The 21,843-nt window shown below is 37.6% G+C and overlaps 3 protein-coding genes and 1 long non-coding RNA gene across 9 annotated transcripts in view; 1 reads left to right on the top strand and 3 right to left on the bottom strand.

Annotated features, from left to right (window-relative positions):
- Positions 1-1,122: 1,122 nt before the first annotated feature.
- LOC129412082 (uncharacterized) lies at positions 1,123-3,649 on the bottom strand. Its single transcript, XR_008633570.1, has 3 exons — positions 3,553-3,649; positions 2,693-2,789; positions 1,123-1,240 (listed from the first exon to the last, which is right to left on the bottom strand). It is a non-coding gene; the product is annotated as an uncharacterized LOC129412082 (long non-coding RNA).
- Positions 3,650-4,535: 886 nt separating this feature from the next.
- Positions 4,536-13,492, bottom strand: arl13b (ADP-ribosylation factor-like 13b). Of its 4 annotated transcripts, XM_055165030.1 has the most exons (11): positions 12,926-13,492; positions 11,691-11,761; positions 11,366-11,615; positions 10,468-10,573; positions 10,175-10,377; positions 9,717-9,831; positions 9,507-9,645; positions 8,600-8,722; positions 7,689-7,757; positions 6,764-6,848; positions 4,536-5,723 (listed from the first exon to the last, which is right to left on the bottom strand). In XM_055165030.1, exons 1-10 carry the CDS (start codon positions 12,982-12,984, stop codon positions 6,766-6,768), a joined length of 1,218 nt encoding a protein of 405 aa, XP_055021005.1. In that variant the 5' UTR covers positions 12,985-13,492; the 3' UTR covers positions 4,536-5,723; positions 6,764-6,765. The 4 variants fall into 4 exon arrangements, with proteins under 4 accessions (XP_055021005.1, XP_055021011.1, XP_055021017.1 ...); XM_055165036.1 differs by lacking the exon at positions 6,764-6,848; XM_055165042.1 differs by lacking the exon at positions 7,689-7,757.
- Positions 13,493-13,873: 381 nt separating this feature from the next.
- On the top strand, positions 13,874-15,745 carry LOC110153322 (gamma-glutamylaminecyclotransferase). 2 transcript variants are annotated; one of them, XM_055165149.1, is made up of 3 exons: positions 13,874-14,019; positions 14,661-15,124; positions 15,297-15,745. In XM_055165149.1, exons 2-3 carry the CDS (start codon positions 14,685-14,687, stop codon positions 15,334-15,336), a joined length of 480 nt encoding a protein of 159 aa, XP_055021124.1. In that variant the 5' UTR covers positions 13,874-14,019; positions 14,661-14,684; the 3' UTR covers positions 15,337-15,745. The 2 variants fall into 2 exon arrangements, with proteins under 2 accessions (XP_055021124.1, XP_020772867.1); XM_020917208.2 differs by having other exon boundaries at positions 14,661-15,745.
- LOC110153259 (FERM, ARHGEF and pleckstrin domain-containing protein 1-like) overlaps positions 15,741-21,843 on the bottom strand; it is a 56,929-nt gene continuing 50,826 nt past the window's right edge. For both annotated transcript variants that reach the window (XM_020917141.2, XM_055165141.1), the window contains exons 24-28: positions 21,210-21,322; positions 18,725-18,885; positions 17,129-17,236; positions 16,897-17,048; positions 15,741-16,357 (exon numbers count right to left, since the gene is read on the bottom strand). In XM_020917141.2, coding sequence (XP_020772800.2) covers positions 16,288-16,357; positions 16,897-17,048; positions 17,129-17,236; positions 18,725-18,885; positions 21,210-21,322 — 604 coding nt within the window. In that variant the 3' untranslated portion in view covers positions 15,741-16,287. The remainder of the gene's footprint in view (positions 16,358-16,896; positions 17,049-17,128; positions 17,237-18,724; positions 18,886-21,209; positions 21,323-21,843) is intronic.

Below are 21,843 nucleotides of genomic sequence, written 5' to 3'. Positions count from 1 at the left end.
TGCTGCTACTGACTGAGGCATTGAAAAGTATTTAATTTCGTGCAAATTTATGAATTAGGGCTGAACCATTTGGGAAAAATGTCTAATTGCAAAGTTCACATTTTAACCATATCATTGACCAAATTTACTAAAAGAATAAAAAGACATATGAACCAAAAGATATATGAACTGACAAACCAATACAAGAATCTAATTTCATAGCATGTTTAAGTACAGATCTAGACTACAGGATTAACAGTTTTTAGGCAGAATATAACATAGGATACTTTGTTGTTCGTGGGGAAAGTTATGGTAATTGAAAAATTGCATTTACGATTTGCTAACTGGGTTACAGTAACAGTGATTTAGATTTATTTTAAATCAAGCTACCCAACTCTTTGCTGTAGAATAAATTGTAGTAGCCTAAAAGTTGGAAGAAGAGGCATGAGGATGGAGTTCAAACTCAGAAGACATGAACCCTCAAAACATCGTGATAGTATTGTCCATTCCAATCTACTGTAGTTCAGTCTGGATTTGTGTCTGTTGTAGGGAGTATTATACCTCTGATGGCCAAGATAAAGAGAGCTGAGCTGGCAGTGAGAGCCCTTGGTATAGCACAGGAGTGCAATTTCTCTATCATTATTGATATACATATTTTTTTAAATGGGGTAGAGCAAAGATGATGGCTGCCAAGGGAAAATTCTAAAAGCATATTGGAGTATAGCTTTGGATCAGTTACAAAAGAATGGATGTTTCTCAACAAATCTTGCATTTAATAAATTCATAATGTCATACTGTGGAACATTTCAGACAATGGAACTGAGTTAACTTGCATTTATGGTTTTACTGGAATTATTAATTTTGCAGGTATAAACAACTCTTGCCCAGAAAAGTTACATAATGCACCTTTAATGTGTATTTTTTCACTGTGTATGTCTTCCTTTCCCAGATGTCCTCAGCATACACTCTCAGGAAGCCAGAAGTCAATGGGCTGTGAAGTACCCAGTGAGCCAGTAACAGTATGAGCTCATGATATTCATAGTGTAGTGTGAATGAGAGGGAGGAAGCAGTGCTGGCTCTTACATGTGTCGACCGCAGTGCCCGGGCCAGAGCAGATGAATGGGCGACCCGCTGGCTTGTGCTCTCTCCCCCTGACCACAAAGACCTCCTCTCGGCCTCCGGTCCGGCTGCCAACTCATTCAACCCTGCCGCGGTTCAACCTGCTCACTGCGAGTCACAGCTTTCAACACATGACCACCTGCTGCACATGGGAAATATTGGGAGTTATTTGAAAGACAGTAAACCAAAAGGCAGTAAAGTTTTTGGATTTGATATTTATACTACTAACTACACAAAAAATCTAGATAACATAAAGTGTTCATTTAGCGTAATTAAAGGGCTTGTACCTGATTTAAGCAAAATTTGTCTTGCTCCAGTACAGATATATTGTATGTCGTCAAAATAAGTCTGCCGTGTCCTGTCTGCATCGAGTTATAAAGTATTATATGGTCTAATCATCAGGAAGTGTGTGTTAGCATGCGAACTGTTTGCAGCTTACACAGAAATAAAACGAACTGACCTATGACTGAGTTGCAAAAATATGTTTAGAATACATAAGACAAGTGAGGAATAACCACTGCAAACTACTTAAAATAAACTAGATCTGTTTTTTTCACATTTTTAAGACAGGTACAACGCCTTTAAGACCCATTTTCTAGACCAGTGGCTCTCAAACTTTTCACCCCAAGTAAAGATTAGGCTTTCCAAGAACCACCAAATCTTAATCAAGTATATAACAGGACTATTCCACATTTAATCTAGGGACTAACCAGGTCTAAAAGTGGAATACTCATTTCCACTGTAGTTCTAAACAGGAAATTATCCAAAGGAGGACAAAAAAGTGGATTAAATTAACTAAAAATTGGGCAAACACACAAACTGAAGAGCTCTCAAGGGACCACCTGAAGGAGCTCACGTACCACAGTTTAAAAATACTGTTCTAGAAGAGACTGTTCTAGTCTTTTGTAGACTTGACTATAGTCCTTTAGTAGTTAAGCTGATGTATTGGTCCAAGTATTAGTAAAGTCATTATTTTATTAAGATTATAAGGATTTATATGCACAACAGCTGTAGCTTTTGGAGTGACTGGACTTCTAGTACTTCTGAACTGGTACTTCTCTATATGTTCACATAGAATTTTTTTGTCGACTACAGTCCTACAACTTTTGACCTCTTATTTAAACAGACAAGGCCCACCCACTTAGGCAATGGAACCTGGAACGTTCTTGTTGTGAGGCGAGTGATAGCACCTCAGACAATTCACATTTGTTTAGATCATATATTCTTAGTTAAGTTAAGTTTGACAAAAGTTAAATTTCTTAGTTAACTACTAAAGTTTCAACAACGTCTAAGGTGCATTCAAATAGACTTTCATAACGATCTAGCATACATTACATTTTTCACATATTACGCAATTCAGTACAAAAATTAAATCAGCTTTGGATTGAAAATTTGAACTATAAACTCAAGGACATTTCACAATTCATCTCCAAATGGCGTGGCGGAGACGGATGGTACAGACCCAGCAGCGGGCGTTCATAATGAGGGAGGAGGAGAGAGGAGGAAGAGCGGAGCGTCTGCCTCTCCAGCCCCTTCTGCTGGACATAGCCTCTCCATGGGACAGTCCGCACACCTGCTCAGGGGCATCACTCACCCAAATGAAACGTGTCCGCGCCGGATCCATGGAGGGGCGCTAATGAGACGTCGGATTAGCCCAATGTTCGGTTAGCTCCTGACATGACCCGAACCAGCTGTAAACACAAGCCTGGTAACTGTCTGACAGCTCAAGTATTTTTAGTATCTTCAACTTATCTGGCGGTATGAAAATATAGGACTAAACAGAGTTCCTCCATAGGGTTTTATTATTTTTGATAAAATCCAGTTGACAGCTGTTTTTAGAGCTCCTTGGTCTATTTAAATAAAAAAAGATGTGTTTGAGTTTTACATTCATCTTGTTTTGTACAGTGAGTCACTTTTGGCACATAACTGAACTCGGCACGGTAAAGTGTTGGGCCCCTAAGCAGTTTATATTTATACCAGTGACAGATCATTGCAATAGCCTACAAAATATATATATTAGCTTTACATTTATTTTAACTCAAAATATAACTTCTGAAAGCCCAATGTAGCCATGCCAACATTTTATAATTTACATTAACTTGATTCAAGATCCTATCCACTGTACAGCCTATGCCAGCTCTGAATCATCCTTATAAGACAGGCTTCCTAAACATATAGCTTTCTTAGTAATTAAAATAGGACTTATGTTTTCCTGGTTTATAAAATGTATGGGGGAAAGTTCTAAAACTCTACATGGCACAAACTCTTTTCAATCTCATAGACTACTGTGCATTTGTCAGACAGTAACAGTGTTTTTCTGTTTTGTCTGAAAACACAAATGCAGATTGCTGTAACTAATGACCAACTTTAACATATAAAATTGTCCAAAACGAATAAACGTGGACTTAAATTTGACAAAATTAAATATATGTTGAAGTTAAACTACCATATTACCTTTTAATACTTGCGTTTTTCATGAACAGTTCTGTTTTCTTCTTGGTTGTGAGTGTTTGCACGTATCTTTACGTACAGCGGCATAACTTCATCTGTCACGAGAAGTCCAGTGACAGTCCAACTTTACCCTTAACTTAAATTCTAAAAAAAAAAAAAAAAAAAAAAAAAAAGGTAATTTATATTAATGTATAATTGCATAAGATATAAATGAGCAAATACAAATAGAAAAGAGGTTCTAATTCCTCCACACGTGCCCACTTGAGCTACCGTACATTGGGTGATCGCGTTTGATTTTGGGCATGGGCGCCATCTTGAGGACTGTAGATACTGCTTTACATATTTAGCGGAATTGTTCATTTTAATGGAAAATTAACGTTGTTATATGAATTGTAATTGTTTCTGTTTCTCACCACTGATGGAGGAAGTAGTCAGTTTTGTTACTTAAGTAAAAGTACAGCTACAGGAGCAAAAAATACATGTCACATGAAATTATCTACTCAAGTAAAAGTCTTAAAGTACCTGTTTAAAAATGTATAGAAAGAGTAAAAACTTTTTTCATGCACATTTTGAGATCCAATAAAACAAATGTTAGTAGATTTGTGCTCAATTTGTTAAGCGTAAAGCACTGACTCAACCTAGCTGTTTTTGTGTCTATTTTTATTTGCTCAAACTACAAATGTGTTAAAAATAAACTCTCAACCTTTTCAGTAGGTCTCAAAAATAAAAATAAAAAAAACTTTCACTTTTGAGTTCTGTTCAAACATGGAGTGGAACAAGTACAGATACATGCTCTTAAATGTAGTGAAGTAAAAGTAAAAAGTACCTATTTTAAAATCTACTTAAGTAAAACATTTAGTAATCTGTACTTTACTTAAGTACATTACTTTAATACTTTTACTTGACTACCTTCCACCACTGTTTCTCAAAAGCCATATATGTTATAATAGAAAAATTAATGCCTACAGAAATCAAGCAAATGACAGTAATTATTCAGTCTTTTTTATTTTGCCATTATAAAAGTCAAGCATATAAAAATATTTCAAACATCTACATTCGTAACAATGAAAGTTAGTTTCCAAATGTGATCTCTCCCATTTTAAAGTGATACTTCAATGAGACCTTGCTCCCTTCGGCTTTGTGACAATTCCAGTCAAGTTTCCTGAAGTTTGGTCCAAATTAGAAAAGTACTTCTGCCGCTCTCCTTGTTTCCGCACACTCCGTCCTCCTGAAACCGGGAAACTGGGACACGAAGCTGTTCCAAGATTGTATGTTTTTTGGATATCCGGCTATTTTCTGCTACTCTAATGGTGTGGGGCTGACTAGTCCAAAAACAGGGAATGCAAGAATCCCACAAGAGGTTGCAAGACTGCTATGGGAATTCGAGCCTCAAGAGAAATATCACTTTAAAAACAAAACAGTGTATACAGCAATGTAAAAATAGCCCTATGGACAAGTTTATATTTTACAAGATGCTGGTCGGACTTATACAGTAATGTGTAGTAGTGTACCAAGGAGAAAAACGTCCCCAATCTTTGTTTTTCATCGGCTATGTAATAAAAAAATAAAAAGCTTAACAAAAAATACAAGATTACGTAGTGTACCCCTTTTTTATGTACAGCACAGTGAAGCAAATTACACCAATCTTACGCCAATCTTGCCTCCGAGAACAATTTCCTTAACCGCCGCTTGCAAGTGACTCAACTGTGACTCATCCTCATTTTGTACTATTAGCGTAAAAAGGCGTCTAAAAATTATTACATTCGAAGCGCTTGGCTGCGGAAAAAAAAAACCAAAAAAAACCTCTTGAGACGAGGACTACGGCTCTATCCACATGTGGCCCTGTTGCTGTTTTTTGCTAAATTACAGTTTTTGTGCAAAATGGGTAACAATTTTTATTTTCAGTAGTGTGTAAACAACCAGTAATGGATATGCGGCGGTACAATAAAAGATATGCTTAAAAAGAAATGGCCAAGTGGTACCGACACCATCTAAACACTGATATATAATATTTCAGTCAATGTTGTACTTTACAAACATGGCATTCGTGTGTCAGGCATAGACATAATGCAAGTTCGATTTCAAATGAATGTCTTTGTAACTTTTACAGTCTTGTTTAACTTGTCCCTCCTCGTCCACAGGCTTCCGTTTCTTTCTTGGTTACACTCCGCTTGCTTGAAAAAGAAAGCAAAAAGGAGATGATTTGTGAAGAGTCAGATCTCATTCAGAAAAAAGAGGTTAAAGGTGCACTGAGCAACTTTACTGGTGGAGTGTCCGCTACCTGGTGTCACCATGGAGATGTTATTACTCTGAAAGGAATGTTCCACAGTATGGTAAATGAAAACTTCAATTCTGTCAACTGAACAAAAGTTGAAGAGTGAAGTTGTCTTCATCATTTCTGGTGAGATTGCTGATGGACATGGCCTTATACCTGCCTTAAGGAAGGAGCAAACTACACTGAAACTAACACACCTATTTGTTTACACTTTCAGTTTGTTAGTTTAGTTCAACAGACCTGGCTAAGTGTGAGCTGTGCCTGGGTCATATTTTGCATAATTGTTCGGGCTCCTAATGGGTGCTCTGAGGGGACTGAAAAATTATGCAAAATATGACCCAGGCGCAGTTTGTCATCACTGAAAAAGTCTTCACTCGAAAACTTTTGTCCATTTGACAAACTCGAATTTTCCTTTTGTTATGGATCACACTTGGACAACTGAGGGATTATTAGACATTTCACAGTATGGCATCTATCGAAGAGTTAATCAATTACATAATAACTTAACTGTGAGGAGCGGGGTCATTTCACCACAGATCTGACCTGTAACTATGATTTGTGAGCACCTGTTTGTGTTCATGGACATAGATCAGTTTATTGCAATCCTGTTGAAAAATGGTCACCCCTCTCTCTGTAAGTGCTGCACTGAGCCTCGTCATTTTGTTCTTAAAACATTAATATTAGCCCGCTCAAGATGATCCTGGTGTTTTTATTTTGCTATTTTGTCCGTAAATAAATTCCTATTCCCAATATGAAACCAGCTCCAAATTCGCCTCTCTAACCGCAAGCCTCAGTGAGCTTCATTTGACTGGTGCCGAATGCTATGGGTGACGCCACACTCCCTTAGTCCATTTCTTTACACAGTCGATGTAAAGCAGTGACATCTCCACGGAAACAATTTGATAACGCACCCTCCACCAGAAAAGTTACATAGTGCACCTTTAAAAAACAACATCATGAGAATCGCCATTGGGCCGCGGGCCGGGCCGGTTGGCAACAGGTGGCAGTGGCTTCTTGAAGAAATCTGTAAAGGACAAAAGGTTGGAGTGGCGTCAGTACAGCCAGTCTATGCAGCACACAGCCCACAGAAGTACTCGGACAAAGACGTTGACTATGACACAGGGACGGATGACATATGGAAATGAGAGGGAGTACAGAGAGCCTTTCAGTTGATTAAGATGTCTGTCTCCACGAAGGATCCACATGCATCTAAAACATGCCTGGTGAAATGAAAGGAAGAAAATGAAAAGATGTTATGAATGTAATTAAAAGGGGCAGAACCTGATTTTTCTGTTTGGAAGTTTTGTTCAAGTATAGATATATCGTAAAAGCAGCTATTGGAACCGATCACTGTGCACTGCCTGCATTTAAAAATAAACCTTTTATTGTCCGCGAACCAGGAAGTATTTCTGGTGCGCTGTTAACATGCTAGTTGTTGTCAGTGTTAACAATCTGGCCTCTCATGGTTGTGAAAAACATTTGTCATTGTGAATAATTAGGATGCTAGGAATGGGTTATGAAAGAGAGGAGTAATTTTCGACTACTGCATTTAAATTGAACTACCGGTAGTTGTTTTTTTTTACATTCCAATTAAAAATCAGGTACAGCACCTTTAGAGGTCATCTCACTTCAGACAGCAATAATAGTTCAGTCAGTGTTTCCTCTACAACAACACAAAACACTATAAAATGATTATGTTACTTCTCCCTAGATTCAAAACCCAATGTATGTAGAAAAAAACACTGAACTTGGTGGAGGTGGAGTCATGCATATGTTAGTAAGGAAAACATATGTCATGCGTGATGTTATATGTGCCAGCACGGTGACAAGAACACAGCCCCACATACGTAACAAGCAGGTTTACCAGAATGCTTTGAGTCTCCCAGTGGCTCTAGTTTTGGCAGTCTAGAAGCTTTGGGTGTGGCCCATCCCACTAAAACACAAGGTAATTCACTAATTAGGACTGAAAAACAAAGATATTGTTATCCGCAGACAGACTCCGCCCTCTTTAGAATCTAGTTCATGGCCTTGTTACGGTTGGATTGGGAAAAGTTGTTACAAAATTCACACTTTAGAAAGATGGAGAGATAGCTTATTAGCTACTCAATGTATTCTTCAATAATGTATAAGACACTTAAATCTATCAATCTATACCCAGGTAATCCAGTTTTGAGCATACACACATTATTATTAGATTAGATTTAGATATTAGATTTGTGGTTTATGTTTTAAAATCAAGATTCAGTTCACAGTCCACTTTCTAACCCCGCAGTGGAGCATTAAAATTTGAGAGAAGATTGAAATATGAACTGCTAAACTAATAAAAGAATCCCATAAATTTCAGAACATATTTGCCGAAGTCTACACTACAGAGTGAATTTGTTGTTGCTTTCATAAATTACATTATACTGTAGATATTATGTGCTGATGTTAGTTTTAATTTTTCAAAATAATTGCAGTTTTTTCAATTTGTATGCAATTCAGATATATGAGCAACCTCAAGCTGTATCAAATATGTAAATCACGTAACACAGGATTACCATCGTGCATATCTCACTAACTGCTAATGACTGCAGTTTCTTTTTTAAGGTGAGATGTGGAAAAAAAAGAAACAATGTCTATTATTTTCAATCAGCTGACGTGCCTTGGACCCAGAAGTGACATCGCACTTAACAATCCTATACAACTCCAATGTTTTCAAAAACTGCCATTTATAAATCCAACCGGATAAAAATTCTATCCAGCTCGGAGTAAAAATCGTATGATCAAACGTACCTGGAGGAGGCGGTGGCGTGGGGCTTTCCGCGGGCCCTTCGTCCGTCTTCAGCGGGTCCACTCTGTGCTTCCTCTTCAGATGTAACTTCCTCGTCTTCTTCTTGCTCTGCTCGCCCACCGTCGCTGTGACACGTACAGAGCCATTAGAGAAATAAAAGCAAATGCAATCCCGACTTCCTCCTTTCTTCTTAAGCCTTCATCATTCGACGGCAGACATTATAATTATTACCCACTGTTATCATTAATTGCCCGATTCATTAAGCGCATTCCCGGTGAGTAATTATCAGGCGACATGCGGAGTTTAGTAAAGAGAGTTGGCAGGAGGGACTTGCTTAATTTAACTAGCAAACTCCTTCCACATTTTGATTCATGACAGACCAATCTTTATTGCCTGTCTCCGAGCATAAGGCTAATCAAAACAGATTTAATTTGTGGCTTTGGAGATGAGCCGGAGAGTGTACAGTATGCTTGCTAGTCCCTTGCCATTTTAAATTACTTCTCATTTCATTATGCTCGCTTTATATTAAAGTAATACATGCTAAGTGAGTTATTTCATTCACATTAAAATTCTTCTAAAAGCCTCACTAAAACTTAAAGGTGCACCTTGTAACTTTTCAGCTCGTCTCCATGAAGATGTTATTTTTTTTGCTTAGTATGTCAAATGAGCAGGTGACACTGTGAGGATAAGTTACAGGTCAGATCTGTGGAGAGGCAACTTGTTCAAAGGAAGAGTGCATGTTTTTCCAGGTCTTTTTGAACAATAATAACACCCATAATTAAATAAATGCAAAATAAACTTTAATGGCATACTGTGGAACACAATAAAATCTAAAAGGAGACAAGCTCTCCATCTCTCCATCAGAAAAGTTACATAATGCACCTTTAACTATAATTATAATATACTCACATGAACTGCCATTTTCAGAGTGTTGCCTTGTGTCATTTGACTCTTCACCGTTGTCTTCCTCCTCTTCCTCATGACCGCTATCTTTAAGCTTCTCTTGTAGCTCTATTTGCCTTTTTCTCTCTTTTTCCTTTTCGTCATTCTGTAACCAACACAACTTGTATTCAGTTCAATCTTGTTAAGAAGTTTTGTTATTTAATCTGAAGTACACACCTCTGTGATGACATTTCCGATTGGCTGGAACGGATTGGGTATGTTGTCTTCTTCGAGATCGTCCTCTTGAATTGGCCGCCCTTCCCTCTCTGCTTCTTCTCGCTCTTGTCTCTCTCTGTGTTCAAAACAATCTTTAAGTGCAAATGACAGGTATTCCAAGTTTTTCAAACTCTTACTCTGTTTGGTGGGATAGTACCTGTTGGAAATGTATCATTTTGGTTAAGTTTCTGGGCTATTGTTCAGAAGAAAAGCACAAAAATACAGGAAGTAGCAATAAGTTCTAAAACTAATTACCTCTAACTATGTCATCAACACCAAAAATTGCAGTAAAGCTTTTCATCCAAGGAAGATATTTTTCAGTTAGTTTAAACCTTCATTTAACAAAACAAAGATGTAGTCATTTGTTTTTATACACTATAACTATTGAAACCAGTGGACATTTTTCCTCTTTCCCTCACCTCTCCTCTCTTATCCGCCGCACTCTCTCCGCCCTCTCCTTCTTGTCCTGCTCCTCCTGGGCGAGCTGTTCGGTCGTGTCTTTCTGCACGCGCTCAGTGATGGCCTCATAGTCTTTGGCGATGTTGTTAAGGAGCCAGTTGAGTCCCTTCTTGATGGACTTGTCGACTTTCTTACCATAGCCCAAAACAGCGGAGCATGGTTCCTGATGGATTAAGTTCACAATAATAATTCTTTAAAAAAACATACGGTCTTTCTGACTTTAAGTGCAGAGAACAGGTGCAGAGACACTTACGATCTGACAGAGACACTTGTTCTCATTGACAAGTTTCTCTAGTGACAGGTTTTCAATGATGTCTGCTTCAGCGAGTGCCCCCTCTTTGTCCTGTTTGTTGGCAAGGCTACAGGTGGAGAGGGAGACGGAGACAGAGAGGGAGAGAGGGAGAGGGAGTGTGTTAGAGTTGAACAAAAAGTACCATCTCACATGCCCTCATCAATAAATCCTTTTTCATTACCTGCTGCTTATGAATGTGGGAAGGATTTTTTAAATTCATGAACGTTTGTGTCCCTAGATATTAAGTGAGTTTAAATTATAACAATAGTAATGTTATTTTTTATTTTTTCACAGTCAATGAAAGTTATTTGGGTTGCCAGATTGCATGGCCAAAACCAACTTATGTCTTCAGTGTATGGTAGCTAATTGAAATACATCCCACTTTAAATTGTGATAGCTGAGTAACAGTGCAAGCTTCAACAACTAACTTCAAACAATACAGCTTGTATATTGGGTCACAAAATGCAGCCTTTGATCCCTACTAGGCATTTTTGACTTTTTAATATTTTCTAACAGTCTATGGGAAAAATTTATGGAAAATTTACTTCCAGAACCTGAACGAGTGGTCACTGTTGAGCTCCATAGGAATATTTTAAAACTCACTTTTAAGTTTTCCATATTGAGTAAATATAAACCCCACAAATTTGCGGATAACAATATTAGCACAGAATTATTGTTCAGCTCCATCCACACTTGAACCATGCCAATTCATCAGCAACTGTAGGGCTGAAGTTTTAAAGTTGCACAGTTCTTGTGAAACTGGCACAATTCTACACACTTGCCTGTTGTTACTGAGTTGTCTGTTGTGGCCATATAATGATCATGGTCTAAACTTCAGTAGAAAATGTTGACCCCTTACACTAGCACTGGTTTCCCTGATATCCGCGGGTGTTGCAGGACCTCTGCCATGGTCTCTCTTGTTTCTTGGATCCTCTGCACGTCTGTGGAGTCCACCACAAACACCACGCCATGGGATTCCGAGTAATAATTTTTCCAAATTCCCCTGATCCTCTTCCCACCGCCCAGGTCAAAAATAGTGACCTCGAATTTTCCCTGCTTCAGATCCACTTTGGAGAATCCCACAGTGGGCGCTACATCTTGTGGGTTTTCTGAAAGAGAGAGGGCAAAGGTTAGGAAAGAGTTTTTGAAATATCCAATGGTGAAAAGTGCGAAAATGTTCTAACCTCCTTGAATTCCTCGGACAGTGGCAGTTTTTCCTGCATTGTCCAGTCCCACCATGACCAATGTTACTTTCCTGTGGTGAGGAGAAGGGCAAAAGTGAGATGATACAGACACAGTAAACAATCCAAACAGCTTAATACAACTTGTGCTCTATGTAGGTGTCCTTACTCAATATTAACTGTATAAGCCAATAGGTATTACATGTTATGACGCATTTAGAGGCATAAGTAGGCCGACTAATATTATAAAGCCTTGTAATATCATTGATCCACTGTGTCATTTCCTAAATAGTAGATTAACTCAACCCACAAATTCACTGACATTTGAAAAAAATAAATAAATAAGACAATATTGCTTAGTTACTGCATATTCTAAAGAAGCCTCAGTACTTTGCTCTGTACTGCCTATAACTCACTAACTCCCAATATAAAAAATTAAAAACTATAATAATACACTAATAATCAACCAGGGCACAACTGAAGATACATTGGTTAAGCACAAAGCACATATGCAGACAGACCACAATTTATGACCAGAAGTCGTGAATAAGGAAATAACAAACTCTGACCAAGACAGTAATACAAAATGCAACAATAAAACAATTACACAATTCCGTACTTAACTTTTAAACTGCCTCCGAAAAGACATGAACCGAACTATCCATTTGACCGTCCTCTGAAGCCAGGTGGACTTCATCAAAGTGGACTATTCATGTAAATCTCCAAAAAGAGACAAATCTGAACTGTAGCTAACCCATGACCACCACATCTTACGAGCACACTGACAGTAAAACACGCACCGAGAAGAGCAGCTATGGATTAGGAAAGGATTTCAGAGTAATTCCAAAGGATCAAATGCCTCAGGTACCACGTGGCTTTAAAGCTCTCTCAAATAAATTTTCCTGTGCCAACTGATTTCTCTTACACTGTACCTACATTGGCTTTACTGTCCAACATGTGGGTTGTGCAGGATATAGTAGTAGTTTTAGTAGTCATAACCTGATTTCATAGCAACAAGGGATATGATAAAAAGATACAGAATAATCCATAATCTATATAATGGACAGCGAATTATTTGATACATTTTAAGGTTATGTTATGTTTGCTGTTATGTCTTACTTAACACTGACTTCCTAATTGGCATTTAGATGGTTAAAACATCTGCAAATAGAGCTGATGATCTTGTATTGGGTTAATGAGAAGATATAAATGATACTACCAAGATTTAAGTATCTCACCTCGCCGGTTCTCTCCATCGTTTCAGCCAGTTGCAGCAGTTCGCCATCAGACTAAACATTGCAGTCCAAGTATCTGGACTTGACTGCGATCAAGTGGTCATCCAGGCGTCTCTCTCCTCTCGCCTCTCCTCCAGCTCCGTTCGTGGTGACAACAACAAAGCGTCCAGCTGGAGAGGTCTAGCTACATAGCGATTTGACTTTTGTAACCATTTCAGGGGTTAAAGCGTGAAATTTTACCACGATCGCACCGGTTTACGTTTTCCCCATGTGTAACGTTTGGCGATCGGTAAGTAATTTGCAATGACACTGTCGTAAAACAATAATTTCTCCCAAATCTGTTAGCAATCTCGGGCTAGTCTATCCTCCGATCCATGATCCAACCGCGCTCGCTCCTTTTGTTTTGATTAATCCGCGATCGAAAAATCCACACATTTGTTTCTAGTTAACAAAAAGTAAGAGAAAAAGATTTAAAATGCGTTAGAATGTGGATTCGTGACCTACAAGCCTATTAGCCCGTATGTAACGGTCTGCTTTGTTTACGCCGTGTCCGCTGCTGCTAGGCTGCGTGCGTCATTACGTCATTTACGTAAGCGTTTCTTCTTTTCTTTTCTTTTTTTTCTTTTTTTTTTTCTTTTTACGTAGTCAACAAGTTTGTGACACCATGTGGATTGGAGTGTTACCTACAACCACATGTGCTCATTCTATAAAATAAATCATAGAAATTCTGTTTATTCAGATTGTAAAAAGTCTCAACAGATATATTATTTCAGGCACACATTAGGCTAAGTAAAGGAGAAGTAAAGATAATAAGAAAGGAAAATGACTACATTAATATAGCTTAAATAATTAATATAGTTGTTTTTTTCTTTTTCAATGTACAGTATACGTTTGCATTTTGCACCGCAGTTGACCATGTGAGCTAGTGGCTACTGCGCATGCACCAAGCGGAATCACAAGCGCTCCATCAGGCAGGCTTTTGGTCGGTCCAAGGTTTCTTCCCTATTTTTATCAGTCGTCTATAATCGATCTGTAATCTATCTTGGGACCGACTGTAACTACTTTGTGGCTTACGTGTCCTTCTGATTTTGTTACACGTAAGTAATTGTTTCTCTGGTGGTTTAAATACTGGATATTTTGCGATTTTTCACCTGCTGTCATATGACAAGTATTTCAAGAACGAATGCTAAATCCAAGCAGCACTAGTTTGGCATCACAGTACTTTTGTGAATACTGTTTGATCCTATGCAAAAATTTGTAGTAACATGGCTTTGAGAAGTTTGGAGTTTAAAGCATTGGTGACTATAATTCTGTGTCTGGTCTGGTTGTCTTGTATGACCGTGAGTGGTGTTCATTTCCAAGAATAAGAAGTGATTTCTTGGGATCGACCACCTGCTTATTTCATTGGAGATGTTATTATTTTTCTTGGAATGTTAAAAACTACTTCCATAGAGACAAACATGTGACACCAGGCTAGTGAAATCATGAATCAATTATGAATGTACATATGATATATATGAATTTTTATAACAGGTGAACAAGTTTTTCTAGTTTGTTAGAACAGGTTTTTTATACTTCTTTTTGCATGTCAACAAAAATTTGCATTTTCAGTTGTGCCCTGACAGTACTAGTAGTATTCTCAAACTTTATTCGATTAGTATCTGATTTTTGAAATTTTTCTCAACTCTACTTTGACAAACATTTTTATAGTTCAAAATGTTTCACTTTTTTTTTTCAGACTCACATCCTCAGACCCTTCAGTATGGCCCGTGTTTTCGTATATGGAACGTTAAAGAAGGGCCAGCCCAACAACTACCGCATGTTTGACACCTCCAACGGCAAAACAGAATTCCTCGGCACCGCAAAGACTGTCGAAAAATTCCCCCTTGTCATCGCCGGCATCTACAACGTCCCTTACCTTCTTAACATTCCAGGCCAGGGCAATCAAATTCACGGAGAGATCTACAAGGTAGATGAGAAGATGTTGGAGTTCTTGGATGATTTTGAGGGCGTTCCTACTCACTATCAGAGGACACTGAATAAGTTGGAAGTGAAGGAGTGGGTTGCAGGTGCGGATGGGGAGACACTGGAGCCCGGAAGTATAACAGAAGCCTACCTCTATAGCACCAAGACATACAAGCCGGAATGGACCAAATTACCTACTTATGACAACTACGACTCCTATGGGGACCATGGACTGAAGTATGTTGAAAGAGAAGCACGAGATTAATAGAAAAAAATATGTAATCAATTTTTTTTTAATAGATGATTTCATGAAAAGGTCAATATTTGTGTTACAAAATACAGTTCTGGGTCAAATACTTGAAACTATTTTTCTATAAATGTGAATTTCATTTTGGCTTCTTCTTTTCAGGGCTATCCCAGCAAATAGTCTTCCTGCTTACGTGGACTGAAAACCAATAGGTATAGGATTTATATCAGGTGCCTTTCCCGACTCTACACACATTTATCCATGCTTTGAGCTGGAGCACACTCCACTATGGCTGAATTGTTTTGGTCCAGACTAAATTACCTTAATATAGAGATAATATAGAGTTATCTTATATTTATATACACACACATACTGTAATTAATTCCACATGATTTACTTTCAATGGACAATACATATAAATCCTAGTTCAGAAAATAAACTAGAATATGTGAATTTGTAAATTAAAGATGCACTATGTGATTTTTTTGACTGTGCAACTTTAATGCTTTGGTACTGTCTTAACGCAACTATGTGGGATCAAATATCTTTACCTCACTTTGTCTAATCAATGACAATTCACATGCAATAAAAAAGTACTGATCAAAACATAATTATAGTCTTTTATTTAACATTATAAAAATCCAACATGAGTGAATGTATTTGGCATTTGATGAAGAATGATCTCCATGGGAACAAAGATTTATTTTTTTTAAGAATGAGTGTTACGTTTGACATTTCACAGTGTATCAAGAACTGTACAAAAGCTGGTTAAACATTATGGCAGTTTTACGTTTATCAAATTTCAGAGATTGTCATACAAAAGTCTCCACAACAACTTGTCTAATTTCAATTCTGTACAAATATTACGAAAAAGAAACTCGAAACATAATTTTTTTGGCAGTGTAACCAGCGCTTACTGTAGATTTAATTTGAGATGATTTAAAATTATAATACATGTGAAATCTTGTTGGGAGAGTTAAAATCAATTGTATTTACAGAATGTTGCCAGATAAGACTAAAATGATCAAATTACAGACCGGTATGGTGCTAGATTGTGCAAAGTAGTGTTTTACATAAGAAAGTGTTAAGGTCTTGTGATTCTTGAGTCATTTAATATTGGTTCAATGGCATTTGTGCGGGATCGACGTCAGGATCAGTACAGGTCTTTTCTGGTGACGGAGCGGTTGGAAGAGCAGGTGGCACTACGAATCACCTCCATCCACCTGTAAGAAATTAAAGGGAAATAATGTTAAGGTCAAAGTCAAATGTGGCTTGGTCATAAAGATGCAAGGAACTGTTGAAAGGTTAATATTGAACTCTCGTTGATATCGACAACCAGTGCTATTTCTTAAAGTTTGTTTAGTTATGATCAAATTCAGCGTTATTTATTGGTAAAAAATGTAATTCACAGCAGTATAAACTATTTTGTGTAACAAAACTTTCAGCAAAAATGATTTGGGCGACTATAACCGAAAAGAACACCATGGTATATGATCAGTGATTTACTGTTAATTTCATATAGGGCTCAGCGCAGCTTCTGGGTAGTTGCAAGCTATTTAGGTGTGATTTTTGACAACTCTAATATGAAATAAAAACTTCAACATTAAAAAAAAAAATCTTGAATGTGTAACGAGAAGGTATTCATGAATATATAGCTCAATTTAGAAAAAAATGTCAGATTATGATTAGTCAATTCCTACTCCATTTTCTAAAGCAAAAGTGGCAAAATGAAGGTAGCTTGCTAAAAATGAAAGAATAGTACCTCTCAAACGTGTACTCGCTCTCTGATCTGAAGTAGTACACGTGGGACTTGAAATGCAGTTTAAAAACATAATCTTTGTGAATATTTTCGGATTCAGACGGGACGGTGACAGAGTAGCCCAGCAGAGGGAGACTGGCCAAAGGGTAGTCGTCCTGCTCAAAACAAAACATGTATTACAATCAAAGTAGTCAGGTCACAGCAGCACGTTAATCATTAAGTAAGTAAAGTGTACCTGGTGTGACTTGTAGAAAAACAGGCTGAAGTTGGTGAAGACAACCCACAGTTTTTGCCAGCCGTTGCTGTTCTTAAACTTCCGCAACAAGTTTCCTGAGAGCTGGTTCTGCAGAAGAAAAGACAACAAATATTAGCTGTAGGACAACAAAAAAGGTTTACAAACAGTTAGTAGTTGGTCTAATAGTGCTGTGCAATCAAATTATTGTTCCAGTCTATTCCAAAAATTGTGCAATAAAAAATAAGTGGATGGGAGCTACTAATAACTGATAACTGATTAATGATACAAACAAATTTCCTACTTTTCCATGATAGGTCCTGTCTGTGAAATTTCAACATTCCAAAATAGCAATCGTTCAGTAAAATTGTAAAAAATTTAAATTGAGGTAGAGAATAGGTTGGAATTCTGACATGGAATTTGTTTTTTAACTCTCACACTGCAGATTTGTTGACCTGGTTTATCATTATTAATATCCCTGTAATTACTGGGCCTATGCACATGAGCATAAATAAAACAAAAGAGAAATTGTTTTTTGACAATAGCTTCAGGGTGGTGCCAGTATTCAATACCAAAGTGATTGTTGTCAGTTAAAAAGACTTTAAACCATAAGATTAATACGGCCAATTTGCGGAGCCAATCCCTAAGTAATAAACTTCAACTTTTGTGGACCATAACTTTGAATATTTCTTTCAAAAACCCTGCCCTTCATTTGGAATTTTGACTTAATCTTTTTTTAGACCATGAATGCAACCTATGACACATCATCAAACTATACTACATATTATGGGGAAAATACAATTAGAGAATGACTGCAATACTGCACAGCTCCAGCAGAGGGCATTACAACTCCAGCAGCATTAACTTTCCCTTCCTGAAATTGACTCACTGGTCTCTTGCAGGTCTCTGGGGCATTCTGCCATTGACTAAACATTTTCAGCCTCTGGCAATGTCAATGTGGTCAGATGGGGTTAAAACAGCAGACACAAAAGAAAGACTGGAGCAGAGGATGAAAGGAGAGGGGGATGGAGGAGAGGAGGAAAGACAGGGGGTAAGGCAAAGGACATATGGACAATGGCACTGGATTAAATATTAATTCAACCCTTCCTCTGGCAAGAAGGTGGACAAAGCTGGTTGTTGTTATCAGTGATTGAGTCATTCTTTAAAAGTGGGAGCAAATATGACTTTTAAAATGAATGTTCTCATTGGTTTGCTGATAGTTACTGCATATTTGTTTCATACAAGTAGCTCAAGGGCTTTGCGACTAATAGAAACCATTAAGTAAACATTTATAGATTTTCATTTTGGTTATGTCCAGCTTTCGAAAATAACTAATTACAAACACTGACAAGGCGAAAATGCGGTAACTCGTAGTAATATTTTTCATGCATACTTTTTACTTTTGGCACCAGTAGTTGTAATTTTAACAGAGTAAATTAAAATATAACTGTGTAACTGTCCCTTCTTGAGTACAAATTAGCAGTACTCTTTCTATCACTGGATATTTGTCATGAAAAAGCCATCAATGAACAGGGCCAATTCAGATTTACATACAATCTATACAGTGGATAGAATAGTCATTAAAGCACGTGCTAGTACCTCCACAGCCACACTGAAGTCCACCATGGAGACGCTGGTGTTGCGGTGCCAGCACACGTGTACGGTGGTGTTGCCGCGGTGACCCTGGCGCTCCAGAGACGTGCGTGAGCCGCTGAGCTCCTCCTCAGACTCATGCTCCGCACCGCCTTCCCCTGACAGCTCTGTGAATGAATAGAAAGAACATTATAATTATAAGACAAGTTAGAAATAATATCTCACAAATGTGTCGTAATTTAACTTGTTGTGTCCTTTGGTCTGCCATTTCCCTGGTTCCATGGAGATGCAATTGCTTTGACTGGAATGTTCCACAATATGGCATTAAACCTATCCATCTCCCATTTAATCAGTTACAAATGTTTATAAAATACATTGAAAAACTTCACATTCTTGATGTGTCGCTTTTACACAGACTTGTGACTCACTTGTTACTTCCTCACCTGCTTGCCTCCATATTTAAAGCTATACTGTGGAACATTCTAGTCAAAGCAACATCATCTTCATGGAGACTAGAAAACCCTTCACCAGAAAAGTTTCCTAGTGTACCTTTAATTCATTTTACTTGGTTTATTGTGCCAGCTGCATGTCACACACATTTTCACTGATTATATTTATCACGCCAACTGTAATTATGTTATAATGGCAAATTACAACAGCAAGTTCAAAGCATAGATATTAAAACCAGCTCGCCAGGCCAAAATAATGATAAAATTCCACTACAATAGAACCTAAATGACCCTTTTGTGAGCAGCTGTAAGCCAATACCTGCTAACTGTGAAACTATCAAATGGACGTTGAAAGCCGCGGCTCTGAGCAACAATAGACACGTCAACTCCAAAGGTGACCGGCTCGGGCTACGTTTAGCATTGTGACAGGTATTTAAAGAAAGACATGAAAAGATATCAGGTGATGTTTAAATGTGACGAAAGATGAGATAGAATAAAGCTGTTGGGTTAAACAAGGTGCGGACTTCAGCTGTCAGTTTGGATATAGAAAGGGAGAAAGGGAAAAAGGGAGGGTGAATAGTCTTGTGCAATAATAAAAAATGACATAAATGAGACTACACATCATGACCACTTGCTTATTATTGTTCCCTCAGTTGGTCTTTTTAATAATATAGATTTTAGGAAGAGCTTGAACCATGTTGTCTAATCATTAAAATGAAGCAATCATCATTTGTAGATTCTCAAAAGATATATATGAAATGTTTTTTGTTTTTTTTTACCTTTGAAATGTCAAGTAACCTGATAATTATGTCACTTAAGTCTCCAAAAATATTATAATCAACCTATCTATCAATAAATATAACTTAATTTGTGATATATATTTATAAATGTAATTACAAAACATAAAAATGCCAAAAGAAATGCCATTGCAGAACATTTGTCAAACCCTATTGTAATTTTTTCTCCGTAAAACGACCTCACATCAACCGCTTTCTAACAGGTGCCTTGAAAATTACCCGTTATCCACTTAACCTGGCTGTCAGAAGTCATAATGTTCCACCTATTTGATGTATATGAGGTTAAAGACCCTTAAATACAGGACTCGGTCTATGTAAGAAGCACGTTCGCTGGATGCAGTGAGCGGGTTAATGGGGTCTGGCAGCTCTGGCGGAGAGACATCTGCGTAGTGAGGATTAGAGTGAGTGAGTGGGTCAGAGTGGTAATACGGGCCTGGGTGTGAGGGCCTGGTTGTGTGGGATAGTATTGTTCAATAAATGATAGAACAGTTTTTTGGGGTGGATCATTTATCATGGGTACTTTTTCTTTGTACCATTGGAGAACTTCTGGTATTTTTCTGTACTATTTGATAGCCAGTGCCTCTGCTCAATTTCATTTCTCTCCAGCAACTAGGTCAGGAATCAAAATACAATAGACTGTTCGCAAAAACCCCTGAAGTGCAAGTTCGGGCACCAGCCAATCATCGAAGAGCCATACATTCAGTGTTGTCAACAATTCCTGAGATCGAGGATTTAAAGCCAGAATAAAAAGAATGTTTGGTGAATTTCATCAAGGGGAAAGACCTTATTGTCCTTCTTCCTACGGGATTTGAGAAAAGCTTAATATACCAGTTAGCCCCGCTACATATGTCACGACCAAATAGCAGTGATTGGTTAAATGATAAAAAGTACCCGCCTACTGTCGAACGAACAAATTCTAACACTGCAAGGTCAGACGGTTTCTACAAAGTGAAACCGGCTGATGAATGAGGCTAAAGATTTGAGCCGTAGTGGGTTGAATAAATAATTTCTGTTTCATTAAAGTTACAAATCACTAGTGTCATATTGCTATTTGATTATAGCAGCTCATGTTTTAATTATACATTGCTTGTTTTTTATAATCCTGTTTTGTCAGTGGCATAAATTAGTTTTCAGAATCATTGTTTTAGTAAAAATGCAATACATTACAGTTGAAAATGTGTTATTGTGACAGGCCTAGGGAGGGTCTAGTTGGGTGAGACCGGTTGTGTGGGCGGGTGAGCTTACTGTTGTCTGTGGGGCTGGACGGGAGCAGGTCTGAAGGTGTAAGGCTGCTCTGTTCCGCCAAGTCTATAGCCATCCTGATGTCCTCCACCCATCGCTCCATCTCGGACCCACAGCTACAGAGGATGAGAAAACAAAAAAATATAAGCTGAGAAAGTTTTTCAATAGATAGATACTGACAAAGGAACAGCATTTCTACTTTTAATGGAGGTGTTTGTAAGAAAAGCTTTAATGCTCAACAAGAGAAACGGCAGAGAAGCTTAAAAATACCATTTTACAAAATGACAAAGAGGAAATTGAATTGTAATAAAATAACAAAAAAATTTAAGTTTTTATCATGGTGTAGCCAGATACTTTAAAGTAATTTTTTTTTATTCTTAAAATGTACACAGATTTTATAGATTTGGCATCATATAAAAAATAAAACAAAATTATAATTATAAAAAAATACTATAATACTGATTTTGACATAGGACATAGGACTAGTCTTGCGCAATTTATGGAGAATTGTAAAATCATAGGTAGTTTGTAGAAGGAAGGACCCTATAAGTTTGTCCATCATTCAAATGTTTCAGGAAATAATACATTAAACATTGCCGTGACAACACCCACCCCAACCAAAGCAGAGATGAACTAC

This window comes from Boleophthalmus pectinirostris, unplaced genomic scaffold (assembly GCF_026225935.1).
Source record: "Boleophthalmus pectinirostris isolate CB_2022bp ecotype Guang Dong unplaced genomic scaffold, ASM2622593v1 HiC_scaffold_11, whole genome shotgun sequence".
Classification (NCBI taxonomy): Eukaryota; Metazoa; Chordata; class Actinopteri; order Gobiiformes; family Gobiidae; genus Boleophthalmus; species Boleophthalmus pectinirostris.
Note: the sequence above shows the minus strand (reverse complement) of the source record. Positions and strands in the feature narration are given on the sequence as shown.

Bases quoted from the DNA above. Each gene is read 5' to 3' on its own strand.
- arl13b (XM_055165030.1), bottom strand. From the start codon at position 12,984: ATGTTTAGTCTGATGGCGAACTGCTGCAACTGGCTGAAACGATGGAGA. The intron at 7,758-8,599 runs GTACGTTTGATC...CTTGTGTTTTAG, and splicing joins CACGCCACCGCCTCCTCCAG to TGGGATGGGCCACACCCAAA. The intron at 6,849-7,688 runs GTAAACCTGCTT...TGTCCTTTACAG, and splicing joins GGGAGACTCAAAGCATTCTG to ATTTCTTCAAGAAGCCACTG.
- LOC110153322 (XM_055165149.1), top strand. From the start codon at position 14,685: ATGGCCCGTGTTTTCGTATATGGAACGTTAAAGAAGGGCCAGCCCAAC. The intron at 15,125-15,296 runs GTATGTTGAAAG...TCTTCTTTTCAG, and splicing joins TATGGGGACCATGGACTGAA to GGCTATCCCAGCAAATAGTC.